General features: G+C 35.7%; 1 protein-coding gene across 1 annotated transcript in view; it reads left to right on the top strand.

The window, feature by feature from the left end:
* LOC127162061 (complement C3) overlaps positions 1–18,512 on the top strand; it is a gene marked incomplete at its 3' end in the record, with an annotated part of 30,366 nt that extends 11,854 nt beyond the window's left edge. The window contains exons 7-20 of the mRNA XM_051104834.1: positions 1,699–1,785; positions 1,970–2,123; positions 2,298–2,461; positions 2,548–2,706; positions 2,883–2,942; positions 3,027–3,117; positions 3,238–3,283; positions 3,718–3,808; positions 3,944–4,033; positions 4,399–4,504; positions 17,719–17,808; positions 17,995–18,075; positions 18,161–18,244; positions 18,377–18,512. Of these exons, the coding sequence (XP_050960791.1) occupies positions 1,699–1,785; positions 1,970–2,123; positions 2,298–2,461; positions 2,548–2,706; positions 2,883–2,942; positions 3,027–3,117; positions 3,238–3,283; positions 3,718–3,808; positions 3,944–4,033; positions 4,399–4,504; positions 17,719–17,808; positions 17,995–18,075; positions 18,161–18,244; positions 18,377–18,512 (1,439 nt within the window). The remainder of the gene's footprint in view (positions 1–1,698; positions 1,786–1,969; positions 2,124–2,297; positions 2,462–2,547; positions 2,707–2,882; positions 2,943–3,026; positions 3,118–3,237; positions 3,284–3,717; positions 3,809–3,943; positions 4,034–4,398; positions 4,505–17,718; positions 17,809–17,994; positions 18,076–18,160; positions 18,245–18,376) is intronic.
* Positions 18,513–20,581: the final 2,069 nt, after the last annotated feature.

Below are 20,581 nucleotides of genomic sequence, written 5' to 3'. Positions count from 1 at the left end.
AATTACAAAAACTAAAGTAAAATTAACCTTAAAATGTCAAAGTTCAACAGCCCAAGTAAAGTAAACACTGATTTCCACCGTGGTAGTAAAAGAAAAAAAAAAAACTAAACCTCTGCAACTCTCTTCTGTAGATGTCTGACAGCAGAAATAAAGTCAGTGTGGTAATAATTGAAGCTGCTAATGCTGTTTTAGGAGTTTAATCAGATCTTGAGAGATTTAATGTCTTCTTTTATTGCAGTTGATGTCATCTAAGGCTGTGGCTGAAGTCAGTTGTTCTTGTGTTATTCTTACATTCAGCAATTTTGTTTGTTAACAGCTGGTGTTCATCACTAATGCTCAATCAGAACGTGATCAATCATATAATTATCTCATTAACTTCAGCACTAATTCAGTATTACTCAAACACTCTGTAGTGTTGACACATTATAAGTGTTCATTTAAAACTGAGGATTTTGCTGTGGGTTTTAAAGGGTTAAAGATGTATGATGGAAAAAAAAACCAGCATGAAATGTAATTTAACAGTAATGCTCTGTAATTAATTTACGGCAACACACTGTAGAAAAACAGTAGCATGCTGGCAACCAGAGCTGCCAGTAGATTACTGTTAATTCAATAAAAAACAGTAATATACTGTAAAACGTAACAGTCAGATTTACCAAGCAAATCAAGTTATTTTCACTAAAATATTAGTGAATGTTCATAGAAAAACAATTATGCAAAGTCATTAACTGGTAAGGAGAGTAAATATTTGATTGTGTCTAACTGATGTGTATTTGTACAAGAGAGATCTGTTAGTTTAATTTAGTTTTGTGGGTCACCATTGTGCTGGAGAGTAGAGCTTGTGCTTCAGGCAATGATGAGCCACAAACACTGATGTTTTGCTGCTTTGTTTAAAGACAGTAATTGTGGAATTGCTGATATAGTGACAATCTCTTTACTAAGCACTTTATTACACAAATTTGTGCTTTTGTTAGTTAATTACAATCTATAAAGATTTGAGTAAAAGTCTTTATTACACTTTAAGTGTTTGCGTGTTTATATTAAGAAATATTTTTCTTAGTGGACTCAAATTAAATAAGTTCACTGTACTAACACCATATAAACAATAGTTTTTTTAAAACTCAAATTGTTTGAAGCAATCGGTTTCCAAAATAAAATGAGTTACCACATGGTATAATAACGGTAACATACTGTAAAAATGAAGAGCTGTAAATTAACGGTAGAGAGTTATAAAATAACAGTATAATGCTGGCAACCACAGCTGCCAGTAGATTACTGTTATTTTACAGTGCAATTTTTTACAGTGTAGAACAATTCATTTCATTGTTAGTTTCCAGTCGGAGCTGTATCCCTTCTAGCCACAACCCTACAAAGAGGATTCAGGTATAATTCATGGAGAGATGTACAAACTGGAGTATGAACAAACAAAATATAACAACGCAATGACTATAGAGGGATATTTTTCATGTGGGGAAATGATCTGGCTTGTTTTTCATCATCTTTGTTACTCACAGAAGCCAAATTCACATCAAGACCAGCACACTGCAATGTAATTTACCACAGTTGTAAAGTGGTGGAGAGGTTTTAAAATGTTGCATGAAACTGCTTGATAAGTGCTTGAATTTGACTTTTTAAGAACTCTGAACACACACACACACAGATTTTGTGATGATCTGGTTTATTTGTGCTTTATTCCAGGGTGACGCAGAGACGGAAGATGGGTTTACAGCCGTTTGCGTGATCACAATGCAAGAGGGCAAAAAGATCTGTGCTGAATCATTTGGTGTAAGTCAATTTGTTTCACCACAGGCAGGTTTGGCGCTGAATCATTGGCCACATGCACGCTGCAGCAAATAAAGTGCTCATTCTGAAATTTGAATGAAAAAGATTTCTTTAATATTTTTATTCATATAGTAGGCTAACTTCAATATACTGCTTATTCTGCCTGAAAAGATTATAAACATTACAGATTGAAGTAAGTGTCAGGAAGGCTGTTTCTTTCTTGGAAGGACGACTTCCAAAACAGACCGATACTCTCACTGTTGCATTCACGTCCTACGCCATGGCCAGTGCCAACAAACTCAATAAAGACATCCTGATGAAGCATTCCACCCATGGAGAAGGTCAGTCAAGTTGACAAATCATCAAAAAAATTTACACTTTGCAACAGACTCACTTAGACCCAAGTGTAAATAATGGAAGAATTACAGAAGTTTTGTGGTGCAATGATAGCTGCTTGAGATAGAGAAGGAACACAAGACAATCGTGTTTCTATTGCTGTTGTGTGTTTGAAACAGACGGTCGGTCCTGGACTGCCACTGGACAGAGTTATAGCTCCGTGCATGTGACTGCATTTGCTATGCTGGCGCTTGTGAAGGCCAAAGACTTTGATAAAGCAAGAGAGGCAGTGCACTGGCTGAAAAAACAACAGGATCCCAAAGGAGGATATGGCGACCCATTAGTACACTGACACCCCTCATTCGACTGTGATAAACACTGTGACTGCCACTGCAGGACAGGATCTGAATGCTTTTCTGGCTTTTCTAGGGGACCATCTTTGTGCTTTGGGCCATGAGAGAGTATCACATGCTGATGAAGGACCAACAAAACTTAAGTCTGGATGTGGAGCTCTCCATAGCAGGAAGAAGCAAACCTGTCAAATATACTTTCAAAAATGATAATAGGCCTCTTACATGGTCAAGCAAGGTGAGGAGTAGCTCATCTGCTAGATTCAAATTGTTTGCTGGTCATGTCAGTTTAACCTTTTTTGAGGTGTCTTATCAAATGAAGAATTGGGAGTTTATGTTAATAGTGTTTAATCAATGAAATCATCAGGATTTGATTAATCTGATGACTTAAGTACATCTGTGTTCACTCGACAGGTGGACATAAACAAGGACTTCAATGTAACTGCTAGAGGAACTGGAACAGCCACTCTCTCAGTGAGTGTTTCTGAGTGTTTATATAGTCAACAGCAAGATTAAAGCAGCTGAACATCTAATCTAGGACGTGCTGCTTTTTTTCAGGTTCTGACGCTGTACTACACCAGACTTACTGAGAAGAAATCAGACTGTACCTTCTTTGATCTGACTGTTAAAATGGAAAAAGACCCTGAAAGTAAGTCCCATCCCTTTCTGTGGGAATTTCCAAGCATTCTGAAATAAAACCTCCAAAATACTTTCAAAATAGTGTGCTGCTTTTTGCTTTTATTTACCACTGTTTTTTTTTTTTCTTTAGCAAAACAAGGAGCCATTGAAACATACAAACTCACTATGGATTTTCAGTATGTGAACACATGTTCTAACAATTTGTTATGCCAAGAAACCATTTTATTTGTAATTTATCAGCACATGCTCATTTAGGTTGTTTTCACACTTGGTTTGTTCATCTGGTCAGAGCCCGAGTTCAGTCCTGCTGCACTTTTCCCACATTGGCGGTATGTTTGCATCATGACCGTGAGTACTAGCGACAGCTGGATACCATTGTGATTAGATAATGACTCCAACAGAGACTCCGGTTTCAATGTGTTCTGGCGAGGATGCAACTCGATTCAGAAAGACATTTTGTTCAGTGACAAGCAGTCCATTTGGAGGTCAAATGGACTTCGGGTTCACCAAAAGTCTAGTATGAAAACAGCCTTAAATGCAGAGAACAAAGCTAAAGCTAAAACCTACAAGACCAGTTAATAAAATCTGCTTTTGATCTCCATCTTCACAGCTACAAAAGTGATAAAACTGATGCCACCATGACTATTCTGGACATCGGCTTACTGACTGGATTTAATGTTGACGCAACTGATCTTAAAGAGGTACTGTGATGATAAACTGATACTTCACAACTGTATTTAGAAGAGGAATCTAACACACATCTGCAGACAGGACATAAAGCATTTTGATCATGTCATTTATTGAGGATTTTTATTTTCTTATTTTCCTGCCCTTAGTTGTCCACAGGGAAGGAGAGATACATTCAGAAATTTGAGATGAATAAAGTGCTGTCAGAGCGAGGATCCCTCATCCTATACTTAGACAAGGTATGTCAGCAAACTATCGTTCTATCCCAATGGCTAACCTGAAAAGTATGTTGACTTCCTAAATCTGATTGGCTGACAAAATTACTGCACAGCCATATATTCACAACATCTTACTTCACATAATATTGCAAGCACAAGAGAAAGTATATGTAATATATATATATATATATATATATATAGCCTATGGCTGTAACAATTTACATTGTTTTCTGTCAGCTATGCAACACACAAAACTGTCTTTTCAGTGTAAATGCTACTATTTTTTTATTTTTTATTTACTAATTATTATTATTATTATTATTATTATTTCCAGTGTAAGATATGACACACAAATCATAATTTAGCTTTGGTTTCTGTATTGTTAGGTTTTGCGTGAATATCCACAAAGAATTTCCTTCAGAGTGCACAAGATGCTTAATGTTGGTCTGCTACAACCTGCTGCGGTCACAATATATGAGTATTACTCACCGGGTGAGCAGCACACACACCCACTCATCTTTTTACATGTACATTTAAAATATATCATTTAGACAAAGTGATTTACAAATGATAAAAAATACACAGAGGGGAAGGAATAACGTGGTTCATGGAACTCTCAATAGTTCCAAACAACTCCACGCTTTCAATATATTTGAATGGGTTTAAGTAGGATATAGACTAGTGTTAATTTCGTCAGACGAGACGAGACGAAATATGTTCGTCAACGACCTTTTTTTTCATGACTAAGACGAGACGATGACAAGACTGCACCACTGTCCAAAAACGCTGACTAAGACTAAATTAACATGCATTATTGTTGACGAAAAAAGACGAGACGAAAATGTTTTGCATAAAATAAAAACTAAGATAAAACCTCTCTTCATTTTCGTCTACAATCGTCTCTGCTTTTTCATCAGCTGTTACGGCTTTAAAATATTCAGAACGAGTTCACGGCTTCGCGCTGTTGCTCAAGTTACAGGTCTCATACTCCTGCTGAACACACAACACACAAAGCTAACACGAGTGACGAGCGACGACAACATGCTAGGTCGAAGGAAGAGGCTCGATATTTGGTCGCATTTTAAGTACAATGATACTGACAAAAAGTATCATTGGGAAACACTGCGGACAAAGAATTTCGGGGAAAAACACCACCAACCTTAAACGACATCTAAAGGCTAACCACCCACACATAAGTTAACCTAAATTAACGTCTCATAAGCTAATGCTGATTTTAGGCATCTACGCTGTAAATCAACCAGTTAGCTATGGTGTTTTAGCACATTAAGCAGGTTATATATAGTTTATGTTAACTTATTTTGCCACATGCATGTGTGGGTCTTCACATCACGGGCGTGGAAAGTGGGGGTGCTGTAAATGCATGTTTTTTCATTAACATTTATTTGTAATAAACACTTTGAGTTGGCTATTTAAAAAGTTTTATTTTTATGTTAAATTATGTAAAGGATAATGTAGAGCAAGGCGGTTGTAACGTTAGCTAATACAACACCAACAGGCTGATTAGGACCCCGACGCGAAGCGGATCCCGCTTATTACATGGCTACCTACCAAATAAATCAATAATTTGACACAAAATTATGATTTAAAAAGGAGTTTAACATTTGCATTCAACAAAAAATCATTCAACAAGTGTATTTTGTCAGGTAATTATGACATTTAACCAATGTTTGAGATATGTGAAACACTTTTTTTACTGAAATGTGTATCAGTAATAATCTCAGTAATAATGTGTTATTTTAAAAAAAGACTACAATTTTTTGACTAAACCTAGACTAAAATATATTGAGTTCTTTTTTGACTAAAACTAGACTAAAATTAAAAGACTTTTAGTCGACTAAAACTTGACTAAGATACCTTGAGTTTTCTTTTGACTAAAACTAGACTAAAATGACGAGACTTTTAGTCAGAGGTGGAGATTCCAGGGGTCAGAAAGTAAAAGTCCTGCCACATATTTGTTCCACCCATGAACTGATGAAATGATTTCACCAGAGGTGGAACCAAGTCCTTCTGTTCAAGTCACAAGCGAGTCTCAAGTCAAATCCCAAGTCCTCAAAGAGTTAAAGGTAATTGATAATTAAGTGACTAATTAAATGATGATTGTGCATTAGTGATGAACACCTGCTGTTACTGAGAATTACAGAGGATCAGATGTTGATGTTTTATTGGTTAAAATGATGCTACCATCATGGAGATCAGTGTTTGCTTTAGTTGGGCTCTTGACCCTTTTAGTAAGTCAAAGTAAATTGCTTCTAAGCAATTGCAATATTGTATCACAACAAGTGTTTGCACATTGTTGTTATGGTAGCACAGACTAATTATGTTAGATCATTTTATGCCACAACTTCCGTAGTGTTGTAAAATAGTGAGACCAAGACTGTATGTGATCTGATAGTTATCAGGCAGTGACCTGATTATATGGAAAGTAGCTTTATTTGTGTTCAGGTTAAGGTTTTGAAAAAACAATCCTGTGAAGCTTGGCATGGAATTATAGTGCAGTCGTGAGAATTCTTTTATACGTGGGGCATGTAAATATTTTAGCTTTTGTGCTGTTCAGACACACGCAGACATCAAGAACCAGCATAGGAATCTCAACAATGGTGACAATCAACTAAATTCTTCATGCTGCAATGCATGCTGGGTAACACCATAGTAAAAACTCCCATCATGCACTACAGCATAAAGAATTATTGTCACCACTGTTGAGGATTGTATGATAAGTGTTCAGGTCTAAAAGCCTGAGCTGCTGCAAATTTTCCCCCAATATTTAAGCTTTACAGTGGCATTTCCTAATTCAGCTTTTTATCCAGTTGTTTGATAATTTGTATCAATCTACAAACCAGAGAATAGCCATTACATGATGTTCACTCATATGATTTAAAAGCAAAACATGTTATCTAACATGTTATCTCTGCTACCATAATAATAATGTGCAAACACTTGTTGCGATACAATATTGCAATTGCTTAGAAGCAATTTACTTTGAATTACTAAAAGGGTCAAGAGCCCAACTAAAGCAAACACTGATCTCCATGATGGTAGCATCATTTTAACCAGTAAAACACCAACATCTGATCCTCTGTAATTCTCAGTAACAGCAGGTGTTCATCACTAATGCACAATCATCATTTAATTAGTCACTTAATTATCAATTACCTTTAACTCTTTGAGGACTTGGGATTTGACTTGAGACCCGCTTGTGACTTGAACAGAAGGACTTGGTTCCACCTCTGGTGAAATCATTTCATCAGTTCATGGGTGGAACAAATATGTGGCAGGACTTTTACTTTCTGACCCCTGGAATCTCCACCTCTGCTTTTAGTCGACTAAAACTTGACTAACAAAAAAAGATATGTGAATGACTAAATATGACTAAAACTAACAAGGACATTTGGCACAAGACTAAGACTAAGACTAAATTAAAAATAGGTGACGAAATTAACACTAATATAGACAGCTGTTTCACTATATTTGCAGCAATTTCGAGTAATTATTAACATAATGTGCACTGATTGTGAATTGAAAGCTATTCTGACTGTGCTTTGCAAGCGCATTTTATTCTGGGGAGTGATAAGGAGACAGCATTAATATGTTCTCATACTTCTTGACAGTCAAATGTAAGCAAACACCTGAAGTGTTACTTCTGTTCAAACAAATAATTGTAATATATAGTTCAGTTCTGTTTAGTTAATATTTTGGAGTTTTTTTTGTACTAAATAATGTGGCAATAATGATCCATGAGTGACCATTTAAAACATAACAAAAGTATATAGGTTTCGAGGGGGAGGAGTACACAGAGGTGGAATCAATCTAAACAAAGCATGCAAATGTGATAGAGGAAATCAGCCCAGTAAAAGATTTTTTCTCAGCCTTGATCTATTTAGAATACAAGTGTCATTCAAATGCATGGGTGCTAAACAAAAGGCACAGTTACCTTGAGCTTACAATTCACAGTTAACTTGGGAAACCTGTCAGATGTTCAGGAGCTGCATAAAGACAAAAGGTTACTGTCTCAGGGCCTGGGATGCTGCTCTTAGAATGTAACAATATACATAACTTTTTCAGTTCATGCTGTTATATTGGAACCCATGTTTAACCTTTTATAAATGTGTAATACAGCACAACAAAAAGCAAGCAAATGTGGCATTTAACCCAATAGAAAAGTTTAAAATAATGTTTAAAAAACACAAGGCAACCAACTGCATTCAGCATAAGGTTTTATTTTACTGAACACAGTCTTTACTGAAACTCATTCAACCTCCCACACTTTAAAAAATTGTACTGTAAAATAACAGTAATCTACTGGCAGCTGTGGTTGCCAGCATTATACTGTTATTTTATAGCTCTCTACCGTTAATTTACAGCTCTTCATTTTTACAGTATGTTACCGTTATTATGCCATGTGGTAACTCATTTTATTTTGGAAACCGATTGCTTCAAACCATTTGAGTTTTAAAAAACTATTGTTTATATGGTGTTAGTACAGTGAACTTATTTAATTTGAGTCCACTAAAAACAATATTTCTTAACATAAACCCGCAAACACTTAAAGTGTAATAAAGAAGCAATCAACTTTTACTCAAATCTTGATAGATTGTAATTAACTAACCAAAGCACAAATTTGTGAAATAAAGTGCTTGGTAAAGAGATTGTCACTATATCAACAATTCCACAATTACTGTCTTTAAATAAAGCAGTAGAACATCAGTGTTTGTGGCTCATCATTGCCTGAAGCACAAGCTCTACTCTCCAGCACAATGGTGACCCACAAAACTAAATTAAACTAACAGATCTCTCTTGTACAAAAACACATCAGTTAGACACAATCAAATATTTACTCTCCCTACCAGTTAATGACTTTGCATAATTGTTTTTCTATGAACATTCACTAATATTTTAGTGAAAATATTTTGATTTGCTTGGTAAATCTGACTGTTATGTTTTACAGTATATTACTGTTTTTATCTTGAATTAACAGTAATCTACTGGCAGCTCTGGTTGCCAGCATGTTACTGTTTTTCTACAGTGTGTTGCCGTAAATTAATTACAGTTTATTACTGTTAAATTACATTTCATGCTGTTTTTTTCCATCGTACATCTTTAACCCTTTAAAACCCACAGCAAAATCCTCAGTTTTAAATGAACACTTATAATGTGTCAACACTACAGAGTGTTTGAGTAATACTGAATTAGTGCTGAAGTTAATGAGATAATTATATGATTGATCATGTTCTGATTGAGCATTAGTGATGAACACCAGCTGTTAACAAACAAAATTGCTGAATGTAAGAATAACACAAGAACAACTGACTTCAGCCACAGCCTTAGATGACATCAACTGAAATAAAAGAAGACATTAAATCTCTCAAGATCTGATTAAACTCCTAAAACAGCATTAGCAGCTTCAATTATTACCACACTGACTTTATTTCTGTCAGACGTCTACGGAAGAGAGTTGCAGAGGTTTAGGTTTTTTTTTCTTTCCTCTACCACGGTGGAGATCAGTGTTTACTTTAGTTGGGCTGTTGAACCTTGACATTTTAAAGTTAATTTTACTTTAGGTTTTGTAATTATGTGTGTTTATAATATGCTTGTTATGACAAAAAAATGAAAGACTTAAAAAAAAATAATAATAATAAAATAAAATAAATAAATCTGGAATTGTTTATGGTGTGGTAATAACACCGGTTCTATCCAGTATCTATTCTTTTGAGTATTGATGCTAGACTTAAAAAAAAAAAAAAAACACAACTGCGCATGCAGATGTAAAAAAAAAAAAAAAAACTTTTGATATAATTTAGATACACACATCAAGAATCATCGTATAAATCTCAACAATGGTGAGAACAAGTCATAGGTGAGGTTTTGTAGTGTGCTGATACCCAGCATGCATTGCAGCATGAAACTTTCGATTGTCACCATTGTTGAGATTCATATGCTGATTCTTCATGTCTCTACTTGAGCATAAATGCTACAGTGGTTTTAAATTTTAACTATTAAATCCTTTTAATAGTTAAAAATTGTCATGCTGTAACACACTTGCTGGAAAAAATAATAAAAAAAATAAATAAATAAATACACACTCAAAAATGTTCTGAATGAGTCTCGTAAGACTCAGAACCACTTCAGTAGATGTAGAAATAAAATCAGTCTGGTTAGAAATGCGTGAAGTTGGTAAAGCTGTGTGTTGAGTTGTTTAAATGTTCAGTTGATTTCATCTAAGGCTGTGGCTGAAGTCAGTTCTATAGTTGTTGTGTTTGTCTTGTTTCTCTTTCAATCAGTGATTCTGCTCATTAACAGCAGCTGTTCGTCAGTGTCTGAAGTCACTCATTAGTTTTCATTATCTCTGTAAGGTGGACTATATTAGTAAACTCATGTAGGGAATAGTGAATGAGGGTGTAGAGTTTGATTTTAAACAGTCTCTGAGTGTCGATTTTGAACGCTGTTAATTCACGATACATAGCAGCAGGCTACTTTTTCGAAAATGACAAATAATACCCAGAATGCAGTGTTTTAATGGAAAACAGCATGTTACTGTCAAAATTTGGCCGTTTTTTAATAGCGATTTTTAACAGAGTACAGGGAGAGCAAGATTGCAGAAAGACTAAAAACTAAAATAATATGACAGCTATTACGGTGTTTCTCACGTTATCTAACTGCAATTATAGTGTAACTGTCTATTATCTAACGCTAAACAATAACTACAACACGTTTAGTAGAATACCACTACTGGACAGATTTCTGAGAGGTCAGCTGATGCGTTAAAATGTCCAAAAATACAGTAATTTCTTTAAGTTACCAGCGACTGTGCTTGAGAAGCGCTGAAATGAATGGGTTTCAGTGCTGCAATTTTGGTTATTTGTAACTATTGGCCACTCCATGACATTTTACTTCTGCTTTACTTCTGCATTCCTCAGTTCCTGTGGAAGCCTATGGGAGTGACGCAATTCTGTTTCTCAACGGCTCTGGGTAGAATAACATTCTCTAAAAAAAAACATTCTACAAATGTTTACTGATAACATTATTAGAACATTATCTCCTTACCAAACGTTTACTTTCAAACAGACATCAATATGTAAAACTCTGTTAATCACCGTAAGACCTTTTGGGCATGTAAAGTAGAAATAGTCAGTCTGGTTTATAATAGGTGAAGCTGGTAATGCTGTTTTTGAAGTTATTTAAAGTGCCCCTATTATGCGTTTTCAAATATGTCCTTTCATGCAGTGTGTCATGTAGCTGTATGTGAACATAAACTGCAAAGTTATGAAGCCGACAATGCACGATACATAAAGTTATTGTCTATCAAAAAAAAGAGTCGACTCACATTTGCCTAAACGAGTCGTCAGGATTTTGAATCTTTTTCTGTTACGGCCACACATCACGAAGTAACAGATTTGCATAATGTCCGCCCACGTTCTACATCGCGAACAACTTGCCCGCCCATAAAGTTCCATGTGGTTTACCTCACATGGAAATTTACACGTACATTATACGGAAGACGCTGTATCATACACTGTGAGTAAAATTGTTTTATATTCACTTCCAAAAGATGATTAATCTACAAAGATTGTATTTTCTAGCGATCGTTCAAAATAAGTAGTTGTGTATGTTATGTTGTGTAACAATTTTGCACGTGTCTTGCTAACCGGCTAAATCACGCTTCTGTAGTTCTGTTGTTCAGCTGTGGACCCACTGTAGTCTGACAAATTGTGATTGATGCAGCTTGACTGTCTGTCTGTCTCATTCGTTGGAGTAATGATAAAGGATGGCGCACGAAGCGGCTTTCACACCGAATGCGGAAAGCGCTGTGCTATGAAACCCTTTCGTTTTAATTGCTTCCGCCGCGCGAGGACTATGGAGTTAGAAATGTTGCATAATTCCAAATAAATACATTATGATCCACAAATAAATGTAAAGCGATTGACAAAAACAAAGCATATTCACAAAATAAATAGAATGAGATCCACAAATAAATCTTAAGAGTTCCACAAACATGAATTATATTCACAAGTAAAAAAATTTAATTGCAAATAAAAAACATACTCACAAATATTTTTTTTTTATTTTACAAACTTTGCCCGGCATTTATATGTGAATCGCGTACTGTGCATTTGTAGATCGCTGCGCGTATTTGTAGATCGCAGTGCATATTTGTGGATTTTGAAACATTTCAAGCCGCACACTGATCCACAAATGGATGGATTCCACCCTCCTTCTACTTAAGCCAATCAGATACTGGCCACGTGGGGCTGACCAATCGTTGCATGTTCTCGCTCCAACCAATCACGTTTTGCCTTACAATCAGTGCGGGACCAGCCGTAATTCAGGACAATAACCAGTCTCTTCAAAATGGACGACCAGGACAGTGGTGCTCATCACAGCATTATTGTAATAATATCTAAAATAAAACAAGTAATGTTATGTGTAATGTAATCAGTGTTTCATGTATCACTGAGTCGATGCGTGTTTTGACCGTGAGTGTGTTTAGCAAACCGGTATTCTACGGTGACCAGGAGGGGAGGTCTTTGGTTCACTTAGTTTTGTCGTGGCCACCACATATAAACTCATGGGAACGTGATAATATAACACAGCCATGAGATATTAATTCATGGGAACGTGATATTACATAGTGGTGATATTACATAGTGCTTTTGTTAGTGACGACATACGACTTCTTATGTTGAGGGAACGACATATTTTTCTTGTGGCCACGAGTTTATTGCATAAACAAACCTGCGTGACCATAGCAACCCGGGATTATCAGAGATGGATTCATTATTATTTTATTTAGAATTAATAAATTATTATATTAATTATTATAGATTATTTCATAATTTCTTTTATTGTTTTATAATATAAATTATTATACTGCACGCAATGTAAACAGCATTCATATTAAGTTTATAATGAATAAACGTTACCTAAAGTAGTCTAAATTACAGTGACTGGGAGGGGACACCTTCGGTTCACTTAAGTTTGTCGTGGCCACGAGATATTATTCGTGGGAACATCATATCAACTCGTGGGAACGTCATATTATGTCGTGGCCACGAGATCATTTTGTCGAGGTAACGACATCCTTATGTCGTGGCCACGAGATGCTATGATGAGGGAACGACATCCATTTCTCGACATCCATAAAAGAATAGGCTAATAATAATAATAATACTGAAAAAATGATTAGTTAATAGAAGGTTGGATAAAAATATCTTGTAGGCCTATTTTATTTGATGTACTTTGATGTAATATTTATTAATGATAAACTTCTTTCGAATGCATCGCGCACAGACAGCATTCACATAGACAGCATCCCCTGTTGTTAATATAATCATTTAATAATGTATTCATTTCTATAATAATTAATATAATAATTTCTTAACTCAAAATAAAATGGTAATAAATCTATCTCTGATAATCCCGGGATACTATGGTCACCCAGGTTTGTTTACACATTAAACTCGTGGCCACGAGAAGCGCATGTCGTTTCCTCAACATAATAAGACGCGGCCACGAGAAATGGATGTCGTTCCCTCATCATAGCATCTCGTGGCCACGACATAAGGATGTTGTTACCTCGACAAAATGATCTCGTGGCCACAACATAATATGACGTTCCCACGAATTAATATCTCGTAGCCACGACAAACTTAAGTGAACCGAAGGTGTCCCCTCCCTGTCACCGTACTAAATAACATAGGCATACAAGAAAACATTTTTACCCATTCCTCAATCGTCTTCAAAATATTTGTATATTATTATTAGGCCATTATTATCACCATCATCTTCATCAACATCATTATTATTAGCCTATTATTATATTTTTATATTTTCCCTTCATTTCGATCTTACATAATGTTCTTATTATTAATAATAATAATAAGAAGAAGAAGAAGAAGAATATACAAATATTAAATTAAATGTTTCATGTTAGTAAAAATGTTTTAAACAACTCTGATAATCCCAGGTTGCTATGGTCACGAAGGTTTGTTTATGCACAAGAAAAATATGCCGTTCCCTCATCATAAGAAGTCGTGACCACGAGAAATGGATGTCGTTCCCTCAACATAGCATCTCAAGACCACGACATAATATGACGTTCCCACAAATTAATATCTTGTGGCTGTGTTATATTATCACATTCGCACAAGTTTATATGTCGTGGCCATGACAAAACTAAGTGAACCAAAGACCTCCCCTCCCGGTCACCATAGAATACCGGTTTGCTAAACACACTCACGGTCAAAACGCGCATCGACTCAGTGATACATGGAACACTGATTACATTACACATAACATTACTTGTTTTATATTAGATATTATTACAATAATGCTGTGATGAGCACCACTGTCCTGGTTGTCCATTTTGAAGAGACTGGTTAATTGTCCTGAATTACGGCTGGTCCCGCACTGATTGTAAGGCAAAACGTGATTGGTTGGAGCGAGAACATGCAACGATTGGTCAGCCCCACGTGGCCGGTATCTGATTGGCTTAAGTAGAAGGTGGGTGGAGTCCATCCATTTGTGGATCAGTGTGCGTCTTAACGCTTGGAATGTTTCAAAATCCACAAATACGTGCAGCGATTTACAAATGCACAGAGAGCAATCCACAAATATGCGCTGCGATCCACAAATGCACAGAGAGCTATCCACAAATACGCGCAGCGATCTACAAATGCACAGTACGCGATTCACATATAAATGCCGGGCAAAGTTGTGTTTGTAAAATAAAAAAAAATATTTGTGAGTATGTTTTTTATTTGCAATTCTATTTTTTTTTTACTTGTGAATATAATTCATGTTTGTGGAACTCTAAGATTTATTTGTGGATCTCATTCTATTTATTTTGTGAATATGCTTTGTTTTTGTCAATCGCTTTACATGTATTTGTGGATCATAATGTATTTATTTGGAATTATGCAACAATTCTAACTCCATAGAGGACGGCTTGTTTCTGCCTCGACCAAAGCGGACGCACAGTGGAGCGCGCATGCCGCGGACAAAGTTCAAATGAACTTTTGCCGCTGCTCTGAAGGGCTGAACTGAACCCAGCGACCAGCGCAGCGCTTTCCGCGTTTGGTGTGAAAGCCGCTTTAATGCATTATACAGTGTTGAACTTTACAACATAGATGTGTGCCCGGTTCAGTTATAAAAGCAAATTGCGAGCACTTTCCACGGTAGCCTGTGCTAACTTGTCGATCAGCCACTTCAGCCATTTCATCATCAGACTCTGGCTGGAATTGTTATGGTAAAATCGATGCCATATCTCCAGGGCTGTCAGTCAGTTATGGCAATGGGCGTTTTGTTTTCCGACACGCTGTACGCGGTAAACCAATCATAAAGGACTGCGTCATCTGACCAATCACAGCAGTGAGGGGTCACGGAAAGGCGGGGTTTAGAGAGACTGATTCTTCGAACTGCTTCGCACGAGTCGTTTAGGAATCATTTAGAAATGGGGTAAAATTAAATCTATTTTTGGAGAAAACTGAAGTGTTTTTTGACCTTGCATACATGTAAACCTGTTTTGGGAGTCTATTAAAACAATATTAGCAACCTTTAAAATGGCATAATAGGGGCACTTTAATGAAGTTGGAGCTTCATCAAACAAAGGTTGGGTTTTTACTTTCAACCAAAATCCAATGTCCAATGGGAAGCTTCCCACTAATTTTTTTATTAGAATGCTAGGGGATAATGTTACCAATAAACAATTTTAGAATGTTTTTAGAGAATGACATGCTACTGTGTTTAGGAGTCTCTGGTTTGAAAATTGTCTCACAGTGCTAGAAGGGTGTTCTACCCAGTCAACACGTGAGATCATGCGATGTTCACAGTGACATCACATCATTCTCATTGTGTGATACTCAAGAGTGTGAGTAATATGTGAGCTCATTGTGAATTCAAAATGTTGTGCAGGTTGAGAGGAGGCACTGCAAATATCGGTCACCAGGGGACATTCTACTTCCTGTTTCTCAACACTATCACAGTGGTGTCACATGATGAGCTCACAGTATGAGTGCACACCCAGATAACAAACTTATGTTATAAGAACCTTCTCCAAACATACACAGCAAAATCCCCAGTGTTAATTTAACACTCTGAGTGTGGACACATATAAACACTGAAGCAGTGTTGAAGGTAATGATATAATTAGGTGATTAACGAAGTGATGATTGATCATTATTGAAGACACCTGATGTTAACAAGCAGAATCACCAAAGGAGAAAACCAAAATTTTTAAGCAACCATTATAGTGGTCAATGTTTGCATTAGTTGGGCTCTTGACCCTTAAATCTTTAATACTAGATTTTGTTTGGCTGCTGTATTTGAGTTAAAACAGCCAGACAAGCCAAAAACTCAAGTCACCAGTTGTTTATGTTTTAACATATTCATTGTTTGACGTAAATCACCTAGAGTATAACTTCTAAGTTAGTTTTTTTTTTTGCTTATTGTAATTGCCTTGACAATCCACAGAAGATCCAGCACTTCCTACACATTTTGGAAAGTTTTTTTTTTTACAACCTGTTCGAAAAAAGAAGTATTTCACCTAGGCACACATAGACATCAAGAACCAGCCCATGAATCTCAACAATGGTGACAAACGGCATATTCAGATAAACAGATCAACTCTGAACTCTCATAATTTATTCATGCTGCAATGTATGATGGGAGTCATGGATGAGTTCTGATTGGCTACAACATGCTTTTTGATGGTCACCGTTGTTGTGATTCTCACACTGATTCTTCATGTCTGTGTGTCTAAATTAAGATGAATTTTTTTTTTTTCATCATCTGTCTGATTATGGCAAAACTGATTGATCTTTTGTTCACAGTTTTTTTTTTTTTTGTAATCTGTAAGGAAATTCTTTGTCAAATACTCAAGTTACTATATGATGATTAAGTCAAGCACAGTCAATGCCATCTTATTGACTTTTGCTCTTTGCTTGTCTGGCTGTTACAACTCAGTAATTTCAGCCAAACAAGACCTAATATTGATGATTTAAGGGTCAAGAGCCCAACTAATGCAAACACTGACCACTATAATGGTTGCTTAAAAATTTTGTTTTTCTCCTTTGGTAATTCTGCTTATTAACATCAGGTGTCTTCAATAATGATCAATCATCACTTTGTTAATCACCTAATTATCTCATTACCTTCAACACTGCTTCAGTGTTTATATGTGTCCACACTCAAAGTGTTAAATTAACACTGGGGATTTTGCTGTGTACAACTGATGTGTAACTGTGTTTGTAAACCACATTTGTTATGGTAAGGAATACCAAGAAGAGATTATTAATGATAACAACACAATCATCACCTAGAATCAATATGCAGTCAATTATAATAGCTCTTTGTTTATACAGTATAGTAATTTATGAAGAAATTTGAAAGCATAAACAAACATTTTTAACTGCTGTGTCATGTCAAAACAGAAACATCAAGAATCAGTGTATGAATCTCAACAATGGTGACAATCAAAAGCTTCCTGCAGCAATGCATGCTGGGTACCTAGTCTCCGTGCAGTGACTTCACATTGTGATCATAGTGTGAGCACACATTGAGGACGCTGTGAGGTTACACTTTTAGCTCACTGTTACGTCACATTGTGACCACATGGTGAGATCAGTGTGAGATCAAATTGTTGACTGGGTAGTCATCTTTAATGAAACACGTGTTTTTTTTTTTTTTTTTAGATAGACGCTGTACAAAGTTCTACCACCGTGAAAGGACAGATGGTGCTTTATACAAACTGTGTAAAGGAGATTTGTGCTACTGTGCAGAAGGTATTACAATTATACTCATTCACCAGACATTTTTAATCAAAGCCATTTACAATTTAGAGCCAAATAATATTTAGTTAAATAGTTTTATTTATTTATTTATTTATTTTTAAAGAATGGATGAAAATAGTTCATTGGCGTGTTATGAGTGTGTATGTAAATATCAAAAAAGAAAATCTCAAAATACAGAAAACTGCAGTTTCCAGAAGAAGAATCAGGTCAGTGATGTGGAACATTTGAATAAAGCCTGTGAAGCTGGCATGGATTACGGTAAATGCACATTCTCCTTTCTCAGCCATTGAGATTAGGTGTCACAGCTGTGATATAACACCAATATAACACGACTGTTTGACAGTTTATAAAGTCACAGTGGTGGGGATGGATCTGCAACAGACAGTTGACACTTACGACATGAAGGTGGAACAGGTGCTGAGAGAAGGTACGGTTTATTATTATTCACTTGTGTCCATCTCAGTATAATTATTTACATGTTTGTTTGTTTGTAACTCTCTTGAAATATGGCTGACATTTGGGATGTCTTGGTAAAATTGTTTCATCTTCTGTCCTGTAGGCACTGATGAGGAAGTTGAAGGGAAAGTGAGACAATTTTTGGCTCGTCCCAGATGCAGAGAACATTTGGGATTGATAAAAGGCAAGTCGTACCTCATCATGGGCAAATCTGTTGACCTTCCCAACCATGGCGGAAGGTATATTTCAGCCCTTAACTTAATTCAATTACGTACAAAATTTCCATGCATTTAGATTACATAGTTTTAACTTAAATCAGTTAAACTTAATGTGATTCAAATGCATCAGTCTTACGTAAATGAATCAGGTAAAGTTGATGTAATATTTCCCAGTGTTAAACAAACCCTGCTCAGTGTTCATGTGTTTCCACACTACAGAGTGTTCAAGTAGCATTGACACAGTGTTGGAGTTAAGGAGATCATTATGTCATGATTGACCAATAATGATGAACATCTGTTGTTTTCAAGCAGAATCATCGAAGGAAAGAGAAACACAAGAATCAGCCACAGCCAAAGAGAAAATGAACTTAAATAAATGAAGACATTAAATTTGACTTGACGTTTGACTTGATTTCTGTCATATATCCACAAATATTATTTCAGAACATCTAAACAGAGGTTTAGATATTTTTTTTTTTTTTTTTAAGTTTCAATTAACCTCACCATCATGGCGATCAGGGTTTACTTTAGTTAGACTTTTGATTTTCTCAGTTTAACTTCTTTGGCTGTTGTAATTATGTGTATGAAGCACATTTATTACAGCAAAGTAAAAAAGCCAAAAGGAAGTCTGATTAGGTGTTCTTGGTTAGTTTTTATTATTTATTGAATCATTATCATCCAGTGGTCTGATGCACTGATTTCATACAGTAGTTAGTCAGTCTATTATTTTCATAATGTTTACAACAGGTGTATGAACTATTATGGATGTTAATCATATACACTAAACCATGAGATCTACAGCATCTGTTTGACACACACAGACATCAAGAATCAGCATATGAATCTCAACAATGGTGACATTCAACAGCTGCATGCTGGGTAGCAGCAGAGTACAAATCTCACCCATGACTCCATGCAGCTGTTGAATGTCACCATTGTTGAGATTCATATGCTAATTCTTGATGTCTGTGTGTGTCTAAGTAATACTGGAGATCTTAAAGTAGTAATAGTTACAGTTCATACAACTACTGTAAATGTCATAAAACTTACAAGTAAACCATTGAACGTTATCAGCAAATCAGACCACTGGATGACTATTACAACATCAATAATAATTAACCGAGAACACTTAATAAGCCCCCCCCCCCCATTTTTTTTTTTTTTTTGCACTATAATAAACGTGCTCTACAAACACCATTACAGCAACCAAAAAACTACTATGAAAGTCAAGGGTCAAGAGCCCAACTAAAGTAAACCCTGTTCGCCATGATGGTGAGGTCAAATTAAACTTTTTTTTTTTTTTTTTAAATCTAAACCTCTGTTTAGACGTTCTCAAATAATATTTGTGGATATACGACAGAAATCAAGTCAAACTGTAATGTTGTTTGTGGAGTTGTTTAATCAGAGATTTAATGTCTTCATTTATTTAAGTTCATTTTCTCTTTGGCTGTGGCTGATTCTTGTGTTTCTCTTTCCTTCGATGATTCTGCTTGAAAACAACAGATGTTCATCATTATTGGTCAATCATGACATAATGATCTCCTTAACTCCAACACTGTGTCAATGCTACTTGAACACTCTGTAGTGTGGAAACACATGAACACTGAGCAGGGTTTGTTTAACACTGGGAAATATTACATCAACTTTACCTGATTCATTTACGTAAGACTGATGCATTTGAATCACATTAAGTTTAACTGATTTGTTTAAGTTAAAACTATGTAATCTAAATGCATGGAAATTTTGTACGTAATTGAATTAAGTTAAGGGCTGAAATATTTTTTTGAGTGAACTACAGCTATATTATGAACTGTAACTTTGTCTTTTGCATACTCTAAGTAGATAATTATTATAGAATAATAATGCTTTTCACCAAAATATGCTGGTGTATAGTATATTTAGCATATTTTATCCATAACTGTAACAAAATATAAAAATAACAGTTAAATTAAAAATTAATCCATACCACTAAAAAAGCCATCAGCCTTTCGATTTTCTTTCCCCTCGATTCTGACCCCTGAGGTGATTATGACAGATTAAAGACATAGCAATAGCGTCAATTTCCCACACCACGTTAAACATTCCGATGT

The sequence above is a fragment of the Labeo rohita genome, unplaced genomic scaffold, assembly GCF_022985175.1.
Source record: "Labeo rohita strain BAU-BD-2019 unplaced genomic scaffold, IGBB_LRoh.1.0 scaffold_829, whole genome shotgun sequence".
NCBI lineage: Eukaryota > Metazoa > Chordata > Actinopteri > Cypriniformes > Cyprinidae > Labeo > Labeo rohita.
Note: the sequence above shows the minus strand (reverse complement) of the source record. Positions and strands in the feature narration are given on the sequence as shown.